We start from the raw sequence: 25,624 nt of genomic DNA, 5'->3' as shown, positions 1-25,624 counted from the left end.
GGAGCGCTTGTTTGGTTTACTTGTACTCGAAGTTATTAGAGGGTTGTAGGTGAAATATGAAGCTGGTCACAGGCAGCATCACACTACTGACGGTAATATTTAATGGTCTTTTAATTTTTCTATGTCATTTTTATTTCATCTTTACGACGCCATTACTTATGATTCGTGTGTTCCAAAATTTTCAAACTTGGATCCTCCAGCACTTCCTGCGTGTCTCCGGATAGGCGGGTGTACTGACTTACCCTAAGGATATATGGTGTGCTACTGCATTTTCCCAACTTAGAGGGAAACAGGCGACTGAATCATTCAAAGTTTATCTTGACCGCTTGGTTGCCGAGGACATGCACTTCAACAGCTATGTCGATCACCATGAAACGCAGCCATTTGATGAGATAATGTTATACTCTATATACTTGGCATGAGAACCACGTCTCACTGCTCCTCATCTTCCCGAGCATGTCATGTGGCAGTTCTGCTACACTCAGACCATTCCCATACAACCTATTGTCTCTGCTCCTCCTGCTTTGACATGTAGACAGATGGATGTCATATTTGATGATTATGAGAGTCATTTATAACCGCATGAGGCACGGATTATCATAGTTGTGAGCGATTAGAGTTACGTCGACATGTATATCAGATGGTTCTTCAGAGTGATACATCCGTATATGGTGCATGATGTTCCAAGAGATCCACTAAGGTCAGCTCATCAAGAGATATTAGAAGAGGAGCATGCACAATTAGATCATGTTGATGATGTCTTGTCTAGATGTCGTTGCATATTGGAGATTGCGCAGACAAGCATTGACAGAGGTGTCTTCCTTGATGGATCTGATGTGAGGTAGATCCTAGATGCCATCATGATGGAGGCACGGGGGACATTGATGTACTAGAGACAACGCCAGAGGGCGAGGGGATTGATGGCCGATGAGACATATGAGATGTAGTCTGACATACACAGTACTGCAGTAGTGTATAGTAGTTGTATTATGGATTGTATTTTATTTTCACCCCATACTACTTTATCGTTGTATTCGGCTGTATTTATATATGATATTTGGACCATCTGAATTTATATACGTCATTTTTTGCTTATGGATTGTATGGTGTATATGGATTGCATGGTTTAAATGTTTATCTGAATACACGTAAACAAAACATAACATGTATTATTTCGTTCTGATGAGTCAGACCTTGAGTAGATTAGACCATAAGCCTCACTAATATTACATATTGATACACAGAAAGTATCACATATTCTAAGTCTCAGATACAAGTGCATATAAGGATCAGACTACCTACAATGTCACCTTCCTTTGCAGATGTTTCCTTCTAAATTTATATTGAAAAATCTCATCCAGATGTGGGAGTTAATAGGAATATGATATGTTATAAAGTTGACTAAAAAATTAAATGAGTTCAAAAATCCTGTAGAAAATAATTATATAGCTATTTAGTCTGTAACAAACGAAGGATACGTAGTCATCAAGAATCTCTTACATAAATTTAAATAGTTCTCTTTTGGTCACTTTAAATACATTGTGATCAATCTTTGAAAAAATTCTTATGTAATATTTGCTTCAAAGTTACCTATAAACATTTTTGAAAAAAGTAGAGTTGAAAACATTACTAAATAAAACGTCTAAAAAAAATTATCTTGAAAAAAAATTTGAAATTTTAAACAAACACACAATTAAGTCAATTGATGATTTGCAAAACATCTTTTGCTTACACAAATCACTTAAAAGAGTCGAGAGCAATTGCATAATAATCGGGTACGCAAATAAATGTCTATATTGTTTTACTTTCCGTTTTTGTAATTAATTGCATCCTTTCAGCTACACAACTTACAGTAAATGAACACAAGCAAAAAAAAAGTGCAGAAGTGCAATAAAATCTATATTTAAGACAGCATTGATGGGAAATGTAAATTGCAATTTAATTGTTACAAAATTTGTGATACAAAATTTGCCCTCGTACGAGGATGAATATACCAGACTAATTTACCCCAATACAAAATTCCTCCATTAGATTCCCCACAGAAATTTAATAAATGAAAACAGAAAACATCCCACACAATTTTTAACCAATTTTCTGCTCAGATTTCTCCATCAATCAAAGCATGAGTGGAGAACAAATATATTTCTAACCCGTTTTCATTTTCTGCCTAAATTTCCACTTGCAGAGCTGAAGACTCGTCAAGCATGAATTTGGGAATTACTAAGAAAAGCAACCACACACCTCGTACTTTGAAACAACTTATCCACCCTCTGCCATACCATGGACTGAATATCTAGGAGTTTCCTTGCTTTTTCTTGTAAGTGTGAATGTTTTCGAATTGTCTCCCCATGGATCTGCCAAGATGAAGAAGAAATATAGTAAATATACAATCACATTCATTTGAACTTGTATAAACAACTAGAATGGCCAACGAGGCAAGTCTCTTACCTTTAAGAATAGCCTGATGACAGCTTGTAGAAACTCAAAATTGTTTCTGGAGGAGAGCTCAAAAATAAAATAATCTATCAGCTGTTCAATCGATACTAACTCAGGTCTCTTCTCATCTTCTTGCTCATCATCGTCATCATCAATGATCTGAAGCATTCGGAGTTCCATATCTAGAGTTGAAGGAGATAATCCTTTGATATAATCGGTGAATGCTCCATCTGCAATATGGAACAGTAAATCCTAACAGTACAGTTTTCAGAAAAGAAAAGAAAATTATAATTGTTATATCCAGTGCATATTTATCAACCCGGTGAAAAGGTTTTATCACTTAAATAAAACCAAGGCTCAGAGACAGACAAATTTATTTTGAAACAACTAAACACCAGCTTTTTACAAAAAAACGACATTGTCTTCCTGAAAAATCATTTTGAAGGATATGCACATAGTTTCAAAGAATGATATAATTGACTGTAATTAACATATGAGATGCAAATAAGAACGAAATGTAGGATTCTTACAACTGTCTGAATCCTTTGTGGATTGAAGAAGATGCAGAAAACGGGATGATGGTGTATCTAATTTTGTTTTGTTCATTTGCTTTTCATTGTCTACTCCCTCGTTCTCCTGTACTGACCCCTTCCCAGGCTCAAACAATATTTCCCCCGAGAGCAATGGAACTGATGGCAGGAAGAATGGAGCCTTTTCAGGTTTTTTGGGAGGCTCAATAGGTTTATTACGAACCTGGAATTCGGAATTCAGAATTCATCATTCAACAAACAGAACAAACTAATGTCATTCAAGAGCATAACAGAAAATAAAAAAAGAAACAGAAAAGGAAGAATATAAGGTTCAAACAGAAGTTCACAGTATGAGAAGGAATTATCTGAGTGGTAGAAGACCTTTATAATGTCTAAATTGATCAAGCTTTGCCACTGGCTCTTGGGCAGCAGTGAAAGTGTAACTAAATCGGGTATTTGCTTTTCTTGAGTTGGGACAGCCGGAGTTATCGCCGGAGCATCTTTAGGTTGAGAAGCATTCACCAGGACACCAGAATGCTCAGCTTGAGCATCTTCTGTGGAAGAGATAGTTGGCAACTTGACACTCACAACCTCTTTTCCACTTGCATATGAATCAATATTTGAACTACTAGAGAACATTGTCTGGCTTACCCTGATAAAATTTCTCAATATCAGAAATGGTTTTATATTAGAGCATTCAACTTCATTCTGAAATTTATAGAACCATAGATACATTCAATATCATTTAAATTACAAAGGAAACATTTCTCCCATTCAAGATTGTTTGCACCTTTCAGAAACTTAATAAAATAAGTATATATTGACATGATAGTGAAAATGTTATATAGAGTGTTGCCCTTCATTCAAGAAAATGACTTTAACCTACAAGACGGAATCGGTTTGCTCATCTTACAGGATCATTTGCCAAAAACCATACAAGAATACATATTAGGTGCAACACTTGAAAAATGCAAAATATTTTCTGCAAAATTATGCTCAATGGATAAAAAAAACAAATTTGGAAACTTACCACAGGTATACCCCATTTTGATCAACATGGGTAGTTGCTAATATATCCATGTTTGGGGACAGAGATAATGCTGTGATAGGCACATCAACTTGTATAGCATCTATCTGTCTAGCTAAGATCACATCCCAAATTCTAAGACTTCCATCCATACTGGATGAGAGAAGCCACTTCCCATCCTCACTGAAGCATAAATCTGTTATACGATCTGTATGACCTTCAAATTTACGAACAAGTCTGAGAGCCACGATGTCAAACAATCTGATTGTTAAATCATCTGCTACTGTAGCCAGGAGTCCTGAAATTCATTATAACCCTTCAATCACTTCATGGCTCAAGCATATGAATTATATAGTAAAATTTTATTTTCTTCAATTGATAGCTTACACAATTTTATTTAACAAAAAAGAATTAGGAATTTACAAACACGTGGATACATGGATTTAAAAAGTAATGAATATTCAGATTACCATTATAACGATGGTAAACAATTTTAACAACAGAACAACCAATCTCCCATCTAGATTTAAGACCCCGTCCTTTGAAATCCCAAACCTGCAATACAACCCATAAATAAGAATTTCTAGTATAATTAGCAATGCAAACCAAATTTTCTGATTGTTTATGAACCTTTATATCTCCGTGATATCCTGCACTTATCATGAAAGTATTTGTTGAGTCACAAGCAACCCCAACCACTTCACTGTCATGAGCACAACTTCTTGATTCTGACGTGTCAATGTAAGCCCCCCTATGAATTCCTGATTGAAGGTTAAACTTTTCAATCCAACCACCAGCTGTCCCTAAAATGGCAAAATTGCCACAAGCACTAATGGCACAAGCCTGTTTCAATATGAAAGCAATACTCAGCTAGTATCCAACACTCAGTCAAAATGCCTATTAAAAAAATGACACCCTGACAGGGAAATGAAGCATATTAAGTATTATTCTGCCACACGTCCAATAGTTTTTTCATTATAAAAAGTAACTTGAAGAAACAAATTGAGTGGCCAGCTAAAATAAGTAGACCACTTCACGCACACCTTCTATGAAAGCAGAAATTGTTAGGAATCAGAAAGAAACAAAAATTCAGTCAAGACGAATTCCTAACCTTTACAGGCGTTGGATTTTCAGGGCATGGATTTAATATATGCTCTCCAAGAACAAAATTTTGAAGTCTCCACACATATGCTTGAGCAGTATCCATATGACAAGTAACCACATTGCACCAATCACGCTCTCTAATTTCAGCTGAAGTTTGCACAAGAAAAAAAATAAGTGAAACGTCTAAAATAACTTTCTCTTATAAACCATAGCATAAATGCTACAAGTGCAATAGTAGACAAAAAAAACTTCAAGTTTTCTTTGGATTAACAGCTGATTTGGGACAATATTAGATGATTGGATTCTATTTCATGCAAAACACATGGTCCTTTAAAAGGCGTTTCCTCAACAGATAATATGCAGAGGGGTTGGGCGGCATCGATATGACGTTTTCTCTTTTTCCGTGTTTATTTCCTTTTTCTGCTCAATTACTAAATATTAATCAAACTAGCTAGAATGTAAGACATATACAATCATCATTTACCCATTCAATTCTTTGTAAGCGTATATACATATCAAATGCTTACCAGCCATACTTTTGATAAATCATTTAAAAGAAACAATTAAAGTCATTGGATTAAATTCCATGTATAAGTTCGATCTCCGCCACTCCAGCACAATTACACATGAATGAATGCCAAGAAAGAACTTACCACAATCAAACGCAATGACAGGCTTCAATTTTATTTCTTCCTCCTGTACAATCACACGTGTATGCACACATGAGAAGTAGATAATGTGGATTAAAGCACGTAAAAGACAACGTACAAAATTTGAGTTTACAAAAGAAACAATTATTTAGTAATAAGCAGCTATAACAAAGTGCACCACAGTCATTTAATTGAGCAAGGCAGGTTGAGTGGGAAAATAGCTGATGTGTTCAATAAATACAATATTTCATTCATGAAGAATGAAAAGAATCAGAATACAATATATTTCTTAATCCCTCCCTACCCATGCTGCAAATAGCAAAAGGCATTATTACTCAGATTATTAACAATAACTACAAACTTCATTTTACTGACTTCCAAGTTTGAGCACAACATACAACTATCATGAAAAAATGTGATTGACAAACTCCAGATGAGAACAAATCATGTGACAAATTCCAGATGCAATTTTTACTCTTTAAGAGTTTGTTGACAAAGTACAGATAGGAATAAAAGTTTGGAAGGAGTTTTAATCTTATATAAAGAGATAGCAAATAGCAAGGCATTAGTGATGTTCATTGAATAAATTGCTTCTAGATCATACATCTAATTTAATCATGTGGATTTGAATAAACCCTTCAAGATGTAGCAACTTTTTAGTTCTCCACAAATTTTCTCAAAAAGAATCGAGAGGAAATTGTGGTTAGGGAGGGAGAGAGTTATATTATTATAGGGAATGGCTGCAGTACTAGAAAGATGAATAAAAAATGCAGTTTTTCAGATTAACACTGAACTCCAGAGTTAGGTCTGAAAGTATCCTTGTAAAGGGGTTTTTAGGGTGTGCTTGGTATGAAAGAAGTAGAGAAGAGAGAGTCTAAGAGGAGAGAAGTTGATAAGAAAAGGCCAAGTTACCTTGATTGGTACAGAGGAGAGGTAGGAAAGAGAGAGTAAACGTCTATCAGTCCCACTAAAAAACCTTTCTCTCTTCATTAACGAAGAAATGGAAGAAGAGAGCGTGTAGCCTTTTAAATTTCTTTTATGCCCTTAATTTAATGTTTTATTTATATTTCTTAATTTATTTAATACTTTGGATTTTTACAATGATAAAAATTATTTATTTTCAATTTTTTTCAGTGCCACTTAAAAGAATTATTAGTATTTTTTATAAAGAGATACAGTTAATTAATTAATTAAATTTAAATTAAAAGAATTAAATTAATTTGATTGAAATGTTATTTATCATAAGGGCATTATAGTACTTTTCAAAATCTGCAACACTTCTCTCTTCTCTATTTCTTCTCTCTCTCTTAAACCAATCAGTACCTCAAATCTACTTTATTTTTCACATTTTTCTCTCTTCTCACGCTCTCTTATCTATTTCTCTCTTCACAACTTCTCTTTTAAATCAAACACACCCTTACTGAACCAGACATTACTATGCAGGGCCATGCAGGTGAGTGTGTAACCAAAACCTTCAAAGTTCAAATATGAAATAGTGAAGGAGCAATGCTGTTGTAAGATCTGTAAGGCAGCAAAAAATTCAGAATGAGATCACCACCAGTCATACCTTAACTCTCAGCTTCTTAGCGCGTTTAGAAACATGGCGTTGAGAAAGCTCCCTACTTTGCTGATCCTATTAAAATTTCAAATTCAATAAATACAACAGCAATAAATATGGGGAAAGATATTGAGTAGAAAATGATTACACACTGCAATCATACACAAGATTAAGCCATTAAATGTAGGAAAAAAAAGAGGGGGATATAAGTAGATGTCAAAAGGCATGGAGGGAGCAAAGGCCATAGACTAAATGTATATAATAAATACTCCACCCTTCTCATTATAGTGGAGCAGTTAGGCAGATAGATTATTTAAATAAATGAAGGTATTGTTGGAAAATAATAAAAAAATAATAATTTTGGCATTAAAAGTGACATGATTTGAGACAGAAATATTCCAAACGGGGCACTTATTATGAGATGGGGCATCTAAATACACATAGGCATTAACCTATTGCATCTAAACTTTCTAAAAAAACTCAGCAAATATACAAAAGAGTACTACTTTGCGCTCTTTGCAGAGTAGTCTACTGATACATCAGTAATAAACCTAAAGTACTCCTTCGATTGTAAAGTGTTACTCCAACTCAAATACTCTTCATAGAAAACAACAAAAAGGCTTATATTGTATGAGGCACTTAGATGATTATAACCTATAGGTTGTAAAAAACTTGAATAAATGACATTTCAGTTGATTACAACCAAACGTAACAAAATTTCTGATGAATAGAGAAAGCATTCTGTAAAGAACTACAACTAACCTGTATAACCGAGAAAAGGCGAAAGGCCCGATCCTGGCCAGCAGAAAGAATATGTCTTCCATTGGCATAAAACCTGACACGTTGCAAATTGGAAGTGTGAGATTTACAACCATTGTGTAATACGGTGACCATACCAAAAACACATGGCCTAATTTAACCCAAATACTTGAAGAAAAGAACAGTTAAAAAGGAGGGAGGAAGAATGGTAGCGAATCCTTCATAAAATTAATTTTTTTTAAAAACACCACTAAAAAGGAACAAAGCAAAACCTCAAACAGAACTGTTAGTGGAAAATAGTTTTACATCCCCTCTGCAAATCTGCGTAGGGGATTCAACAAAGAACAATATGCTGAAAATCACAGAAAGGCCGTGAAAGTGGCACTGTTTCCAAGCATGTTAGGGGTAAATAGATAGAGACCTTCATTCAGAAGTTAAAAGTCAAATCACTCCTTTATAACCAAAATGCAGAAATCATCCAAGGAAAGGTTGACAAATGGATATAGAGAAGAGATGGTGGAGTAGATGTTTCAATAGTAATTAGCACTAGACAAAAAAGCTAATCGAAAAAAATCTTATAAACTAAGACTGGAAATCCACTATTACTTTATTTATGTAGAGAGAACTGACATTGTCATCCAAGGAAAGGTTGTCAAATGGAAAATAAAAAACAGCAGATAATGGAGTAGAAGAACTCTTTTCTGATCCACAATAATTAACATTACCCAACAAAGTTAATAAAAAAATATCCTCATAAGCTAAGATCCAGAAAATAATTATTACTTTATGCAGAGGGGAGGAGCACTATGTCCACTTCGAAAGCGCAAAAGGCGAGGGTCACCATCACTTGTGTCAAAAATCCACATCTGAGAAAAAATAAAAGCCATTCTTTCATGTTCAGGCAGAACAAATACTTAAAAACATTAGAAACATAAACCACACCAAGCAAAATCAGGCAACAAAAATGAAAATTTTAAAATATTATTTTTAAAAATGGATTGCTTTATCCAAACAAAACAAAAAGTATTTCAGGTGCAACATTTAGCTCAATTAAATGGAGTGAAGTCAAAATGGAAAAAGATATGAGCATGCGTATCAATAGTAACAACCAGGAACACACAAAGAACTGCATATAGAGTTTGGTACAAATTCATTATAATCTATGCTGGAAGCCAATTGTCAGTCACAGCTATTCGGTAAAGAGTATAGACTACCAACATAGCTCAAGTGATTATTAGAATAGATAGATTTTTACTTTTCTAAAAAATGTTACCAGTAAGGAAAATGATGTTATATTGACAGTAATCAATAAGATATTGCAGGCATCCAAACTTACAAGTTATCTTGAATTAAAAAACAAATATCTTCATTTTGCATATTAAAACTTGAAATTAAACAGAAAACAACCTATGACACATCCAAAAAGTAATATAATATTTTCACACATTTAACTCTAAACAAGAAATTTAATTGAATACATACAAGTGTGCATATTATTGACACAAAAATCTTACTTTAATAGAGTTGTCTGTCGATGAACTCATTAGCACAGGCTCGTTAGCAAAAAAATGCAGCGAAGTTATCACACCATCATGAGCCTCTCTTACAACTGAGTGGAGCCTTTTCTTTTCTAAATTCCAAATGCTTATAACACCAGATGATCCTCCAGAAGCCAGAAGGGGTTGTCCATCTAAAACAGATAATCCAATAAATAACATAGAATAATGCAAAGAAACACACTTTTTCAATTTAATTATGTGATGTGTCATGCATTCTTATTCTCAATTCTTACTACCTCTGTTTTTTATTATATGTCGCTTTGGAAAAATATTTTGTCAATTTGTCTATTATATGATTTATAATATGAATAAATCATTAATGTTATTTTTCCTATTATACCCTTAAATATTTATTATTCTCTCTCTTTTCAATTATGTCAATTTGTCTTTTCAATACAATTAATGAAGGACAATTTTGTAAAATCCTTCATAATTTCTCTTTTTTATACCACAATTATTATATTTCTTAATACGTGTGAAAAGTCAAAAACGACTTATAATAAAAAACGGAGGGAGTATATTCTTTTAGATAAAAGTCAACAGATCAGTTTCATCAACATGAAAATTGCAAACCTCAAAAGAAAATCAAAAGTGTGACTGACATAACTGTCAACTACTTGAATAGAAATATTAACATAGTTCATTTGAATGAGACTTAAAAAAAAACATGTTAATAATTAAACGGAGGGAGTATATTCTTTTAGATAAAAGTCAACAGATCAGTTTCATCAACATGAAAATTGCAAACCTCAAAAGAAAATCAAAAGTGTGACTGACATAACTGTCAACTACTTGAATAGAAATATTAACATAGTTCATTTGAATGAGACTTAAAAAAAAACATGTTAATAATTAAATACCTCATTCAAATTTGCAGAAAGTTAGCAAGCAGAAAAAAAATTATCTAAAGTTGGAGGGGAGCAAAGTCTTTCCTCGCTTAACTTTGGCATCCCGCCCAGATTGGGAGAATTTAGAAAAGAGAGCAGATATTTTAATAAAATTTTAAGCGATAAACTAAAACATCCTGGCATAAAATATGACATGATTGATGTAAAAAAAAATTTAGCAATGTCCCTCCATTAAAATTCCTCTCTCCCTCTCAACAAAACAAATATCTCTTTGAATTTGTCCCCACCCCTCCCCTCATTTGAACCAAACACACCCTATGTACTTCATTAAAAGCCTATGGAAATCCTAAAAACTATTAATCCTTTTAATTTCAATAAATAAATGACAAACATAATCTCATGTAGCATAAGAAAGACAATTAGCAAACAAATTACTAGCAAAGAAATATAATATGTACAACAAAAGTATTGCATGCAGCAAGTGTAGTGAATTAAAGAATTTGAATGTTGCTCGGTCCTACCAGTGCTGAAAGATAAAGCGGTTACAGAACCACGTGTGGAATGTGTAAACGTAACCAATTCTTCATCATATCGTATGTTATGAACATGAATCTTTCCATCTGTACAGCCAACTGCGACAACGTCTAGAGCAGGGGATGAGACGCAACAGGAGATAGGTGAATCCCATCCTTTAAACTCAAATATTTTTTTCTTTGTGCTAATGTTCCAAAGCTGCATAGGGCCTTGCTCACTCCCAATAAGAACCTGTTTACAGTGGTCTTTGGTTTAAGTTTAACCAATACAATATCTATATCTATGAATCTTTGTCATTATGAAAGACATATTTACCTTATTTAGGTAAGTATCTGGATGCATAATACAACTGGGGCTAAAATTCTTATCTAGCATAATATGACCAACGGGAACTAGGTTGTCCTCGATTCCCTTGAACGCCCACAAGAACATGTTGCCCTGAGCATCAAGACTAACAATATGTTCTCCAAACAACAGTAGCGATTTAACCTTAGCATTATGACTGCTCCAAGTTGCAACCTGAAAATGTATCAAATGTTAAAATTTCCCAAATAAAAAGCTCCAAAAAATTACAAAACAAATAACTTAAGAGCATCGTGATGCACAGAACCTGGTGTGCTCTCTTGAAAACACCAATGGTGTTTCCATATGCAGCAAAAGTATAATCACGATAGGAAGCAAGAGCACCAATCTTCTTAGGAAGTTGAGGACCAACGACAACCAAAGTGAGCTTTGCACACTGCAGGAAGCAATTGAAAGTTTAGCGAAGAGAAACATAATATATATTAAAAACAAATCAAAGAAGAAAAAAAAGGAAGGTGAGTGTTGTTACGTTGAAAATCTGAAAAGCCTTTCCAACACTGACGGTGACAAAAGCTTCGGTGCCGAGCCTCTGAACGGAGAAGGGGACGCCGCCGGCGATACATCCGATAGCTCTATAAGGTTCAAAAATCCCCATTTTGCTCCTACTAATGATACAGTTTTAGGGTTTTTGATTCATTGTTAGGGTTTTTGCACGTTGTTGGTGATATATTTTTATTTTTTATTTTTTCAAAGAAACTTATGGACACGTGGCAAAGTATAGGACGTTCGATACATCGGACGGGTCAAACAGTCCAAAAGTATGGTACCTTTCCCGCTACAAACGCACACAATCTCGATCACTTTCTTCTTCGTTATCTCCATTTTTTCAAATTTCTTCGCTACATTCGCAATTTCTAACGGCGTCGTACTGAAACGGAAATTATGGAAGATTCCGACTCCGAAACACCGACATGGGAAGAAATAGAGGCTTCAGAGAGGTAATGTTTTCTTCAATTCTTCTGTAACTCAAATATTAGGGTTTTGCTATTGCTGATACTTTCAATGATGGGTTTTTTTTGTAGCTACCTTGTTTGCTCCATGTATGAACAAGCTGCATCATTAGCTTCCTCTATCTTGAAACGCTTGCCTCGTGATTATGATCACAGAGACACTGCAATTCAAGATATGCTTCAATCAACTGCTATGGTCCTCATTCAAGCATTCGATCAGCTTGGCAGGACACCGGAAATTCTTGATCAACTTAGAATGTATTTCATTTCACTAAAAGCTGTTCCTGCACAAGTTCTCCTTACTGGGTATGCTTTTTGCTTTGTTTCACACTCATTCCTGCACAAGAGCTATGAAGCACGACACTGATACTGACACGGCGACACCATTAATATTTATTAGTGTCGGTGTAGGTGTCCAGCACCGACACAGTCACATTTTTTCAGAGGTGTCGGTGCTACATGTCACAAGAGTCTGGGATATGTAGGTCATTGGTCAAACTCATGTTTGTGTTTTTTTTATTTGGTTCAGAGCCTGTTTTCAAATAGCACAAGGTTCTGCTTTGGGTGTTCGAGAATTTCTCGAAGAATTTCTTAATGGATGGACTCTTGGTGATGGGAAATATGATGCTGTCATTGCAGAAGCAAATGTAGAGCATGGAAATAGTTTCGAAAGGCATTTTGTTCTTGGAATTGATGAATATTTGGAAGTCGTTGAAGTCTTTGCCATCACACTTCTTGCAACGGTTCTAGAAGATGTAGATCTTGCAATTTCCTGGGTTGAAAATGCTCCATTGCCTGAGGAAAACCGACAGGTAAGAGTGTTCTCTGCAGATTAAGTTTGTTACTACTAGTTCTTCAACGACATCAATGCTTTTTTTAATCAGTAATTTCAGCTGAAAGTTGGGAGGCAGACTTATGTTCTTGTTTTGCCTGATTAGAAATGATCAATTTTCCTGCTGGCATGCACTTTGTTAACAGTAAATCAGCCGAACTTTCTATGTGTGGCACATGTTAAATTTCAACGGTGTTATCGATGCAGTTGAGTAGGAACTAAGCATTAAGTTATCATTATGCACGAATCATATCATATGCTTTTATTTTATACCGATTGCAAGAACCAAAATCAATGGTTGTTTCTATTGTTATCTTCGCTCTTTGTTCTCATTGTTCTTCGTGCATATGTTAATGGAAGGTGAGTTTCGTTGAGTTGATTAAAGACTCGGATTTAATTTTTTGCATGTAAAGTCTAAAACTTGAAGCATGATAACAAATGTTACTTTGTGTACCACCGACTCAGACCCTATAATTTGTTTTTTGATAACAAATGTTACTTCAATTTTATCAACCTACCTTGATCTGATATCTATTCTTTACATTGCTGCTCAAACTCTGATAGTGAAAGTTGCATGTTCATCTTCTGCAAGTGATATATCTCTTGATTGTATGCTTATATTTCTCCTTTGCTGTGTTTTTTTCATTAAAATACCTGATTAGTGCATTCTCTATAATTAACTCCTCTCTCTTGCTTTAAGGGAATATATGTTGTAAGTTTTTTTTTGTGTTTGATCTATTAGTCTGAGATTTTAAACTGACACTATTCCTAAGTCAGTTGTCTTTCCACTGATTCTACTTGTTTTTTTTTTATATTAACCGCTTATCATTTTGCATTAAGATACTTAGGTTTCATAAATATGCATAAAATAAGGATTTTATTTAGAGAGTCTAACAGCTAAGGAAATATTTAGCTCAACATTTACAAAAAAATGATTTTTTATAACAAAAATCTGTAGTGTGATTTAGTTGTCAATAGTGGTTATTATTTCATTCATTCTAAAAACTTGGTGCCTAGCAGGTTGAACTCGTAAATATAACAAGTTAACAACCATTCTCTGCAATGTAACAGCAAAACTAGTTTTTAATATTTGAAGACTCCTGCTTTTTTGAAATCAGTCTGTTTCTCCTAAGATGTGATTTCCCATGCATTTACTAAATATTGGTATGTCACTATTCATAGGGACTTCTGAGAAGGTTACACTCTATGCATTCTCTTAAAAACACCATTTTGTCTCAAGTTTCCTCTCTGCAATCACCTACAACGGCTACAGATAACAACGAAACTTATTCGTTGAAAGAATTACACGAGAGTAGAGGATTGCCTGAAGCATTGAAAGGCAAGTATGCCAACAATAAAATGTATAGATCTAAAGATGGAGGGTCAAAATTGTCTGAACGAATAGAGACATGTTTCTGGTGTTTCCGTTCTATTAATTTGAAGTTTGGTAATGCGGAGTTCGTCGTACCTAGTGGGAAGATTATACTTGGTTGTATGATCTTGTTTGTCTGTTATGTTATCAAAAGAAAGCAAGCTACTTTAAAAAGGTAATCACTTGAACTCATGGCTACCTAGTAGAATCTCATGTCTATATCGCCTCACATTAGACTTGTGTGTCAAAAATAGCTTAGTTTAAACTAATCTTTATTTTTCTACTGTTTTGGTGTTGGTTTTCTTTTCTGGGCTGTTGTTACTGATCTTTTATGAATTTCTGAATATAGTCACTCTTCATGTTTTAGGACTGTAAGAAGACAAGTGGTCGCAGTGAAGAGGGCTTTGGTCGATTTATGGCAGCTTGCATTTTCATATCAAGTTAATCCTTTAGCCGCTGTTGAACCACTCGTTGTTGCAACACGTCAAGGTCAGTGATGAAGTTGTTGATCAAGCATGACCTTCAAGACTGTGTCATAAGTAATCCTTAGAATACCAGCTTGGCTATCCTTCTTGTACCGGAAAAGGCAATATGTTGTTTAGAAAGGTGCTTGCTTAAGCTGATCCATAAAGCCTTGAGAAATTATGTGCCTTGAGTTTGTATGAAAATTTGTACATAATAAATGCATCTATAAAAGAAGTGCTCGAGATTTGCGCTCTTGATAATCTTTTATTTATATAAAATATCACAAATGCACTGTAGTGATCAACAAATTGTTTTGCTATGAATATAAATTTAGTGTTCTGAACTTTTGCATTTTGGTGGTCAAAATTGGAAGTTTCTTAAATTGTTATTATGTTTTGTATAACTGTACGCTGTAGATGAAGTAAATCAAATCACAATTGTTTATTATATAAGCTAAGTAAACTAGGAGAAACTCTTGAAGAAAATGGTTATGGATTTTGAGATTTATGAATCGTGGTCCTTTTACTTTACTATGGCTACAAAAGGCTGCATGGGAGCATGGGAGCTTTGGTTTATGCTCTAGAATTTGGTCCTCTTAAATTTTTCTTCAAACAACGACTGTTAAAGTAAATTATAAATAATAATATATAAATGGATTATATATAAAGGAATATAGTTCTTTTGATTTTTATATATATAAGAGAAAGTTGTGTTAAAATTGGTTTTGACGCAACTTTCTCATATATTTAGGATAAGTTTTTGGATCTTATAATTGGACTTATAACTTTATGATGGTGTATTGGTTGTTGTGGTAATTAAAGGCTTTCCGTGCATTTCTGGTGTGTGATCATGTGAATTCTCCCTCTGATGCAACACAAATAAGAAAATAAATAAATATATAATTAAAGGACTGGGTCAATTGATTAATTAATTAACCTCACTCTATGGATCTCTGAATTAATTAAACAAAAAAACAAAAAAAAAAGAAACAACCTTAACCAACCAACCATCCTCGTATTCATGTGTTCTATTATTAGCTCTGTTTCTTCCTGCTCCCTGCGTTTCTCTCTTTCACTTCCTCCATCTCAAAAATGCAACGCCATCTCTCTTCGCCTTCCAGAACGGCTGACTAACATCATCATTCTAGTGCAAGTGCGTGTGCATCATGTGCATGCCCTTCACTACGTTATTATGGCACCACAATTCTTCATCACTTCTTTAACCATCTTCTTTTTCTCTATTCTCGTCAAATTTTCCTCTTCTATTTCAGATATAGATTCTCTCCTCCTATTGAAAACCTCTTTCCAAAACACCGTTGCGTTATCTTCATGGAACACGTCCATCCCTCCATGTGATGGTGATCATGCTAATTGGTCGGGTGTTCTTTGCTATAGAGGACATATTTGGGGGTTCAAACTCGAAAACATGAACCTTAAAGGCACCATCGACGTCAATGCAATCAAGGATTTACCTTATATCAGAACCATTAGTTTCATGCACAACCAATTCGATTCACCCTGGCCCAACCTCAACAAACTCACTGGTCTCAAGACCATTTTCCTTTCTGATAATAAATTCTCTGGCGACGTTCCGGATGACGCGTTTAAGGGGATGCAATGGTTGAAGAAAATTCATCTCTCTAACAATCAGCTCACTGGTCCTATTCCATCTTCCCTTGCTTCGTTGCCAAGGCTCATGTCCTTGAAGTTGGATGGAAATAAATTCAGTGGTCCTATTCCTCAATTTCAACGCACTATTAAATCATTCAGTGTAGCAAATAATCAATTAGAGGGTCAAATACCTGCCACCCTTAGCAAGATTCCAGCTTCATCTTTTTCTGGTAAGACATATGTATATATAGACTCGTGTATTCAAACAATAGTTTAATTCAGCGCTCACAGCATAAGCGCTTATATATATATAATAAGCTATATGCTGTTTTCATTGGCTATCTGTCGTGGAGGCTTTAAAGAAAGAAGCCGAAAACAAATTGTTTTCATAATATCTTTCAGATAGTTTTACAAGTACTTATGTTACTAGATAAGTTCAAATTCAAACATGCTCGTAGTAATCAATGAATTGATACAAAAAAAGGGTCAGCGCAGGTAATGAAAAGCTGTGCGGAGCCCCTTTAGGACCATGTTCATCCCAAAAGAAATCATTATCACCGCCATCATCATCATCGTCGTCATCATCGTCATCATCAATAGATGCGCACGGTATTTGGTTTGTGGTTCTTGCTAGTCTTGCACTGCTTGTGATTGCGGCAGTAATATTATTTTTCATTATTAGAAGGAAAAAAAAAAGTGAACAGGGAGCATTAGAAGAAGGAGGAGGAGTTGGTCTAATTGGCACCAGCAACAGAACTGTGGAAAGTAGTAGTACTCAAAAGAGAGGACCATCATCGTCGAATAATGATAATTCAGATGATCCAGGAGGTTCAAGAAAGTCACGCGGAAGCAGCAACAACAGTAGCAGAAGAGAAGAAATGAAGTTATCTTTTGTTAGGGAAGAAGCATCAGAACAATTTGATTTACAAGATCTTTTGAGAGCCTCTGCTGAGATATTAGGAAGTAGTTGTCACAGTTCATCTTACAAGGCTGTTCTGTTGAGCGGCTCCACCGTTGTCGTCAAAAGATTCAAACAGATGAACAATGTCGGTAGGGAAGAGTTTAAAGAACACATGAGAAGATTAGGAAGGTTGAATCATCCTAATCTCATTCCTCTCTTAGCTTACTACTACAAAAGAGATGAAAAACTCTTCATTACCCCATCCATTCCCAATGGCAGCTTAGCCGTCCGTCTTCACGGTACGTGTTTCCTGTTTTCATTTGCAATTCAACTAATAAACATCATAGAATATAGATTCAATAACTAGCGTAACTAACTTTTACATCTGATACAGGATATAAAGCCATAGGACAAGTAAGCCTTGATTGGCCGAAAAGGTTGAAGATTGTGAAAGGTGTAGCACAAGGTATTGCATATCTGTACCAAGAGTTGCCAAACTTGATTGCGCCTCACGGTAATCTTAAATCTTCCAATGTTCTATTGGGCGAATCGATGGAGCCTATTATAACTGACTATGGATCAGTACCTGTGACAAACCAAGATATTGCTCATGAGATAATGGTTGCGTACAAGTCACCCGAGTATTTGCAGCACGGGCGGATCACTAAGAAGACTGATGTGTGGAGTCTTGGTTTACTCATTTTGGAAATTCTAACTGGAAAATTCCCTGCTAATTTTGTACAACAAAGCGAGTTGAGTTTGGCGAATTGGGTTGATTCAATTGCGCAAGAAGAGTGGACTAGTCAAGTTTTTGATAAAGATATGGAGTTTAGTAGAAATAGTGAGGGAGAGATATATAAGCTTTTGAACATTGCATTGGCTTGTTGTGATATTGATGTTGATAAGAGATTGGATTTACAAGAAGCTGTTGATAGAATTCAAGAGGTACAAATACAAGAGGATAATAATGAGGAGGATCTGTAGCGAATGAGTCTCCGAAATCAAGATTTGTCGTGTTTCTTGGGAAGGAAGAAATCAGATTTTCTTCATGAATGGTTGAATGAGGGTTGCGATAAACATTTGTTGGATTATATGATATGATCTCCCTTAAAAAAAACACATGCAATGCCATGGCAGGATTGAATGAATGATGGAAAGCAATGGTGTTCATATGCATGCATGGTTGTATCTCTGTTACATAACTGGGTTTCAATGTTTGAATTTTCAATCTGTTGATTGATTTTTTTCCAGTGTAATAATGAGGTGAGATTAAAGGAGAATGTATTATTTGAGGGGAACAAGAGCTTAATGCCAATCATGAAATGAGAAGTACTTTTGTAATATAATTTAGTGTAAAAAAATTTATAAAAAAAAATTTCATAAAAGTTTCAGATAAAAATCTCCTCTTAAATTTCATATGATTATGAATGAACTCAAATAAAGACAGAGTCTGAAGTAAACTAATAAATATATGTTTGACAATACCATTTTGATAAATTTTATTGGGAAAATTAAGAGTACTATTTTATTGATTATGTTTAATGGATTGATTATAGAAGAAAAAGAGAAAAAGAATTCCTAATTTCGTGACTATAGAGTTAGGCTCTTATAGGAAACTAAGTTAATACTTCATATTCATTCTAATTTTTCTGACTCACAAAGATGTCATCTCAACCCACACCTCTACTTCTTATAAATGGAAATTTTTACGGCTCACTCACATCCTTTTCAAGAGTTATCTATAATTCCTCATTAAATGAAAAATGTTACACTTTAATGCTCTTCTCACAATCATCTTAAGAGTTATTTATAATTCTCTTTTTTTTTTTCACTTTTAGAATAAGCTTACATTACTTTAGGTCAGATCGGATTTGGACCTATGCATTCTAGTCCATTGCACACGGCCTCCAAATCCTAAGGGCTTCTTATTTAAATTGAGTATTATTTCTCCCATCTTTAAGGGTGCACCATTGTAAAAAACTAAAACTGTCTTTGAAATTCAAAAATGTATTTTTGGACGCACCCTCATTTCACACCACATCCATTTGTAAGTAAGTCACACCCTCATTTTTGGCAAAAAATAATTTGAAAATGCATATTCATAACAACTTAAGAAAATATACCTTCGGACGGAGTTTTAATCAATTAGGATTCAGACATTCCCCCTTCCTCATTTCTAGCAAAACACACCAAAACTATTCACCCTTTCATTCCTCACTAAAAGAAATTTATCAATCTAAGTTTCATTTCTATCTGAGGCACGAACAACATTGCAATACAGGAGGCTTTGAAGGAATGTAGGGTTTCGATATATCCAGTATGATAGTATTTGTATTAGGGATTATGGATAATATTATCATGTGTAATTTATTATTTTGATAGTATATGGATTCTGGATTAATTCTAATATATGAGATTTTCATCTTATTACATCAGTGTATGATTTAATAGATAAAAAAATTATTATAATGTATAGTTATAATACATGGTCTATTACATTAGTGATTTTCTAAAAAATGTTAAAACTTACTACCTAAAGGGATATTTGTTGCGGAGATGCATCTCTACAACAAATATATGGGGTGCATATGGGGTTATTACAGATAGGCATCTTCAGACTCATTTTTGAAAAAATGAAGGTATGACTCACTTACGCATGGATTTGGTGGGTAATTTAAAATTTATATAGGGTGGCTCCTCGCCACTAAGGGTAGGATAAATAATGCCCTTTAATTTACACTAGGCCTAACCCAAATGGGTATATAGGGGGATTGCTCTTTCTACCCTTGGGGGTGTTCCTCCACCATTGTGAAAAGTCACAATTATCCCTAGCGTTCGGAGATGTATCTCCGAACACACGTTCCACACTCCTCAATGCAAATTGACGAGAAGTCCTTGTTTTGCCCAAATTTAATCCGGAGATGCATCTTTGTATGTGTATAAGGTCATTTGGAAGAAGCATCTCCGTAAACACCATTAATTCAAAATTCATTGAGTGGGACATAAATGTATTTTCGGACGGGATGAATACATTAACGTGCGCTAGAACCTTCCATTTGTTGGTGTAAGCCCTAGAGGCCAATACTTTTGGTACTTGTATCAGAGTTATTTATTAATAATAAAAGACTTTTTCTTTATTATGTTTATTTAATAAAGTCCCTAGAATAGCTAGTTCTTTTAATGTATCAAGTGTGACTTAATCATGAGATCACTTTAAACATAAGGACATTATTCTTAAAGTATTTGTAGTCGATCTTTATTGTGAAGTGGGATAACATTAAAGCATTAAGACTATTATGTATATAGACTGATGATCACATCTCATGGATCAGGGATAAGGAGTTATCAAGTCTTAAACATAGGTATGAATATTAAGAGTAATATTTATACTTGATTGACCCGCTATGAGAATATTATATAGAATGTTATGCAAAGTGTCATAAGTTATTCTCATGGTGATAATAGTGTATACCATCCTTCGACCTGAAACCATTATGGACCCTAGATGTAGAGTCGAGTGCCTTATTGCTGATTAAACATTGTATGTAATTGGTTGGTCATAAAGACAATTGATGGGTACTCCACGAAGCATGTTGAGGGACATGAGTGACCTAGATGGAATTTGCCCATCCTGCGTAACAGGATAAATGTCTATGGACCCAATATTGAACTGGACAAGGATGACACGATCTATGCCTTGTATTCAATATAGACATAAGGGCAAAAGGGTAATTGTACACCTAAGTATTATCACAAAAGGATTTGTTAGATCACATGACATTTTTGTGTCTTGGGTAGCAGTGACGTGTTGCTAGATACCGCTCACTGTTTATTATGTTAAATACGTGATTTAATATAATTGTCAATGCCACGAAAACCTACAGGGTCACACACAAAAGGACGAATTGATGAGAGATAGAGTAAATAAGGAACACCGTAAGGTACGGTGCACTTAAGTGAATTGTAGAACATCGTAAGGTACGGTGTACTTAAGTAGAATACGAAATATGGTAAGGTACCACACGCTTAATTAATTTTGGCATATTATAAGATATGGGCCACATACACTTAAGTGGACTTTTTAGCTTGCAGCCCACACAAGTGGTTCTATAAATAGAACCCTTGTGCAGAAGCATTTGTGCAGTTGCAAATTCGTTTCTCTCTCTCTCACTCAAAGCCTTCATTCGTAGCAGTTAGCACTGAGATTGAAGGAATCTGTTCGTGTGGACTGAGTAGATACGTTGTCATCGTTCAACGTTCGTGATCGCTCCGTAGATCTGCATCAAAGGTTACAATCGCCACAAGAGGTAACGATTCTATCACTGATCATGCTCATTTGTAAGGATCACTAAAGGAGAAATTTTTTAAATTCCGCTGCATTTTGGATCGCTCTTCTCCTTCAGTGGTATCAGAGCCACTTACGAAACCATGCATTTGATAGCTGTTTATTTTCTGTATTTTTTGTATTAATACGATTAAAAGATAGAATGAATCAAAGAATAAACGAGTAATTAAATTTGGCATCATGTATGTATGATTTGGATGATTGATGTTGACTATGCTTCGGAATCCAACGTTAGTATGGTGAAGCAGCGATACATCAATCGTCCATAGGTTACGCAATTGAGATCGATGAAGTTATATATATGATATAAGTAATCCTGATGCAAAATACGGTATATATGATATATTGTTTCTGTTTCGTTCATTCAAACACTTAATGGTTGTTTTCCTTTGAGCGATCAATGGTCATTTTCTTCTTGATCCGACATTAGTATGGTGAAGCAATGACGTGTTGACCGATCATACTAAATTAACAATCGAGGTGTGTTTGACGGTCTGAAATTGGTGCATTAGGGTTAATGACAGCACAAGGGTTATGCTGTCAAAGAGTTATGCGATTAGGGTTGTGACGGCGCAAGAGTTATGCCTTAAAGTATCAAGTGTTTATGCGGAAAACGACGTCAATTTCAAATGAATTGTTCATTAAAATTTTGAGTCGGGGTGCTGCCCTGCAACCCTGACTCAAAAATTAATAATAATGTGTTTATTATTATTGTCTTGTGGTGATCGCTTATGGCCTTGGTTTTCCTTTATTTTGTTTTGGGATTTTAAAATATGACCCGTGTGTCGTGCCTCTCTTTTAATCTCTTAATGTAACTTCTTTTCTCATCTCACTACCTCGTATATAAAACGAGTTTCTTTTATGTAATGTAATGTTATGAAGAAAGAGAAGAATACAATATCAAAGGAGGACAACCTTGAAGATCTTTCTTTGAGAAGCTTAGATCGTTATTAGGTTAGCTTAGGTTCTCTCATTGGCTTGGGAGAACAATTGCGCTAGGGGCCATAACTGTTTCATTATGTGTGTTGATGCATGTGAATGTATGTTGATGCATGTGAATGTATGTTGATGCATGTGAGAGACGATTTATATGATAAATAAGCCGGTGAGATCAGATTACACTACGCCAAATAAGGGAAAAAAGGGCGCTTATTTTGGCCTATAACAGCGCTTTTAAGCGCCCTCTAAAGTGGCGCTGGCATAGGTAAAGACAGCGCTTTGTTTTCCTGGAGAAAGCGCTGTCTAAAGTGGCCCTTTAAGGGCCACATTCTAGTGCGCTTTCATAAAAAAGCGCTGTCTAAAGTGGCCCATAAAGGGCCACTTTAGAGGGCGCTTTCTGGATAAAGCGCCCTCTAAAGTTGTCATGTAAAGCCACCTTAGAGAGCCACCTTAGAGGGCGCTTTCTGGATAAAGCGCCCTCTAAAGTTGTCAATGTAAAGCCACCTTAGAGGGCGCTTTCTGGACAAAGCGCCCTCTAAAGTTGTCAATGTAAAGTGTTTAGAGGGCGCTTCCTGCAGAAAGCGCCCTCTAAAGTGTTAGTTATTTTAAAAAAAAATTGTTTGAAAAGCAGTGGGTATTTAATTGGGAACCTGTTCGCATGCTGCAAAAGTGTAAAATTCATATTGATTTCATCCTTTAATCCAATGTTATACACCATTAATCCATTGATATATACAACATGAATCCATTTATATACAACATTAATCCTCCATATATACAACATTAATATATGATTCTTTGATCAACAATATACAACAACATATTCATGATTTAGTAAAACTAGTACAACAACAATATACAACATATATACAACAACAACATACAACAACAACATTCCATACATATATGTACAACAATATACAACCTAGCTATATGATTCTTTGATCAATAATGAATTGACACAATTCATCCTTCATTTCATCCAAATGAGCTCTTGAGTAAGATTTGTATTCGTCAAAGTACTACAATTAAGAGAATAAAACATATTCAAGATTTAGTAACAAATTAGATGAAATATCCGATAATATTAAAATAAACCCTAAGTTATTATTCCATACCATTTTTGGGATGTCTATACGATTCAACGCAATGATATCTCTCATAAATCTCAATACAAAAAATCCGCAATCGACCGAATTGTTTTGCTGAGGACACTACAAAGAAAAACAAACAATATATATATAGTTAATTTCTTACAAACACTATTATAAGCAAAAAATAAACACTATTATAATTAAGCAAAAATAAGATACTTAATATATACCTCAACTCTGACCCAGGTAATGTCCTTCCTATTACGATAATTCTTTTTCGATCTAAATTTTAGTATTGCCCTAACAAGAACAAAAACGTATATTGAGATCAATCTGACAGACATAATTAAATATACAAATACACACGAATATTTAGGGGAATTTCACTTACGCGTCAACCGTCTTCTTCATACTCGGATATTTACTCCAATCACCCGATAACGAATCCAGATAATACAATATGAGTCTCGAAAGATCCATAGCAACCAACACCCAGTGACCACTGTAAAATAAAACAAAAATTTAGATGAATGAAAATTTTCTACGTAAAAGATATACATAGATTAGAATGAAATTATTAGAAAGAAAATCTAACCCGTTGCCAGAATTAAACGGTAAAAAATACAAACTGGGTGTAGTATTATCGCCGGCCGCCATGAATCTATCGACTAGATCATTCTTTACGGATGTTGGATTTTTCGTTATTAACGTTGCGTTGATACGGGAAGCAGCAATAAAATTGAAACGGTTACACAATTCAGTTCCCCGCATCAATGTTACATACATATACCTTAAATAGAAACATAATAAACATTAGACTACTCATTGAAATGTGTAAATAAATTGTTCAACTAAGTAAATTATAGATTGATCGGAGTACCATATGTATGTATGAATGACAGCGATGCCCAATTCGTCATGTTCAAAAAGTTGTTGCATGTCCTCCTTTGCAATTATTTCGAAATGAGCAATTCCGAAAACACCTTCATCAAAATCTATACTACGAATGGCCCCGTGCATAATATCGGACTCTTCCACCATTTTCTCAAGACGCATCATAATTTGAGATTTTGTCCCGGACGTCGTTGGAATATCCTTACCAGCGCTTTTCAACTTTCGATCGGGAACCTAAAAATTCATATAAAATAAATCATGACTTTTTGTGATGCAACAGAATCGTTGCATATATAATTAAATGGGTATATATATTTGTACCTCTTTTTGAGATGCAACCGACTCGATGCGTCTTGAAATCCCTTTACCAGCTTTATGTGTGGGTCTTGTAGGAGTCTAACATTACCATGTAATAAGGATTGATTAAATATCATAATTGTAGCTGAATTGAAATGTGAATACTAAATATTCATAATCATTTAGAACATATATACCTCGGCATCGGGGAAAATTAGATCTGACGGCCAACCAACAAAGGATCCGACTGCATCTCGCATCAACGTTGTCTCTGAAACAACGTCAGGTAATGGTAGAAGAGCGTCCGTATCTAATACAAGGTCAACCGAAACTTTCATATATCCCACCGGGAGGGGATTATGGTGAAGTAATTCACCCGAAGTATTGTGCACTTTTCCCTTGCCAACTATGCGATAAGTTGGTGACGATAGATACAGCTGACAAGGTGAAATGCCCTAAACCAATAATAAATGTTATTGTTAACATGTATATGTGTCAAGTAAAAAAGTGCTATTTTAATTTCATAATAACATATATAATTACCTCGGGAAATTTCG

At 34.8% G+C, this 25,624-nt stretch overlaps 3 protein-coding genes across 3 annotated transcripts; 2 read left to right on the top strand and 1 right to left on the bottom strand.

The window, feature by feature from the left end:
• Positions 1 to 1,914: 1,914 nt before the first annotated feature.
• LOC127118473 (U3 small nucleolar RNA-associated protein 21 homolog) lies at positions 1,915 to 12,016 on the bottom strand. The gene is made up of 17 exons (XM_051048688.1): positions 11,838 to 12,016; positions 11,616 to 11,744; positions 11,321 to 11,524; positions 10,993 to 11,236; positions 9,579 to 9,754; positions 8,848 to 8,930; positions 8,068 to 8,140; positions 7,315 to 7,380; positions 5,751 to 5,793; positions 5,105 to 5,244; positions 4,624 to 4,836; positions 4,464 to 4,548; positions 3,997 to 4,291; positions 3,348 to 3,618; positions 2,967 to 3,189; positions 2,449 to 2,666; positions 1,915 to 2,354 (listed from the first exon to the last, which is right to left on the bottom strand). The coding sequence occupies exons 1-17, from the start codon at positions 11,961 to 11,963 to the stop codon at positions 2,199 to 2,201; spliced, it is 2,745 nt and encodes a 914-aa protein (XP_050904645.1). The 5' UTR covers positions 11,964 to 12,016; the 3' UTR covers positions 1,915 to 2,198.
• A 125-nt stretch (positions 12,017 to 12,141) lies between these two features.
• LOC127118483 (protein APEM9) lies at positions 12,142 to 15,239 on the top strand. The gene is made up of 5 exons (XM_051048698.1): positions 12,142 to 12,306; positions 12,391 to 12,624; positions 12,848 to 13,130; positions 14,333 to 14,697; positions 14,890 to 15,239. The coding sequence occupies exons 1-5, from the start codon at positions 12,251 to 12,253 to the stop codon at positions 15,017 to 15,019; spliced, it is 1,068 nt and encodes a 355-aa protein (XP_050904655.1). The 5' UTR covers positions 12,142 to 12,250; the 3' UTR covers positions 15,020 to 15,239.
• Positions 15,240 to 16,041: 802 nt separating this feature from the next.
• LOC127118465 (pollen receptor-like kinase 1) lies at positions 16,042 to 18,785 on the top strand. The gene is made up of 3 exons (XM_051048676.1): positions 16,042 to 16,827; positions 17,093 to 17,797; positions 17,893 to 18,785. The coding sequence occupies exons 1-3, from the start codon at positions 16,179 to 16,181 to the stop codon at positions 18,480 to 18,482; spliced, it is 1,944 nt and encodes a 647-aa protein (XP_050904633.1). The 5' UTR covers positions 16,042 to 16,178; the 3' UTR covers positions 18,483 to 18,785.
• Positions 18,786 to 25,624: the final 6,839 nt, after the last annotated feature.

The sequence above is a fragment of the Lathyrus oleraceus genome, chromosome 1 (assembly GCF_024323335.1).
Source record: "Lathyrus oleraceus cultivar Zhongwan6 chromosome 1, CAAS_Psat_ZW6_1.0, whole genome shotgun sequence".
In the NCBI taxonomy this organism is placed as follows: Eukaryota; Viridiplantae; Streptophyta; class Magnoliopsida; order Fabales; family Fabaceae; genus Lathyrus; species Lathyrus oleraceus.
This window is presented reverse-complemented; position numbering and strand designations above follow the sequence as displayed.

Bases quoted from the DNA above. Each gene is read 5' to 3' on its own strand.
- LOC127118465 (XM_051048676.1), top strand. From the start codon at position 16,179: ATGGCACCACAATTCTTCATCACTTCTTTAACCATCTTCTTTTTCTCT. The intron at 16,828-17,092 runs GTAAGACATATG...GGGTCAGCGCAG, and splicing joins TCCAGCTTCATCTTTTTCTG to GTAATGAAAAGCTGTGCGGA. The intron at 17,798-17,892 runs GTACGTGTTTCC...CATCTGATACAG, and splicing joins CTTAGCCGTCCGTCTTCACG to GATATAAAGCCATAGGACAA.
- LOC127118473 (XM_051048688.1), bottom strand. From the start codon at position 11,963: ATGGGGATTTTTGAACCTTATAGAGCTATCGGATGTATCGCCGGCGGC. The intron at 8,931-9,578 runs GTAAGATTTTTG...ATTTTTTCTCAG, and splicing joins CGACAGACAACTCTATTAAA to ATGTGGATTTTTGACACAAG. The intron at 4,292-4,463 runs GTAATCTGAATA...AATGAATTTCAG, and splicing joins TGTTTACCATCGTTATAATG to GACTCCTGGCTACAGTAGCA.
- LOC127118483 (XM_051048698.1), top strand. From the start codon at position 12,251: ATGGAAGATTCCGACTCCGAAACACCGACATGGGAAGAAATAGAGGCT. The intron at 13,131-14,332 runs GTAAGAGTGTTC...CACTATTCATAG, and splicing joins TGCCTGAGGAAAACCGACAG to GGACTTCTGAGAAGGTTACA. The intron at 14,698-14,889 runs GTAATCACTTGA...TTCATGTTTTAG, and splicing joins AAGCAAGCTACTTTAAAAAG to GACTGTAAGAAGACAAGTGG.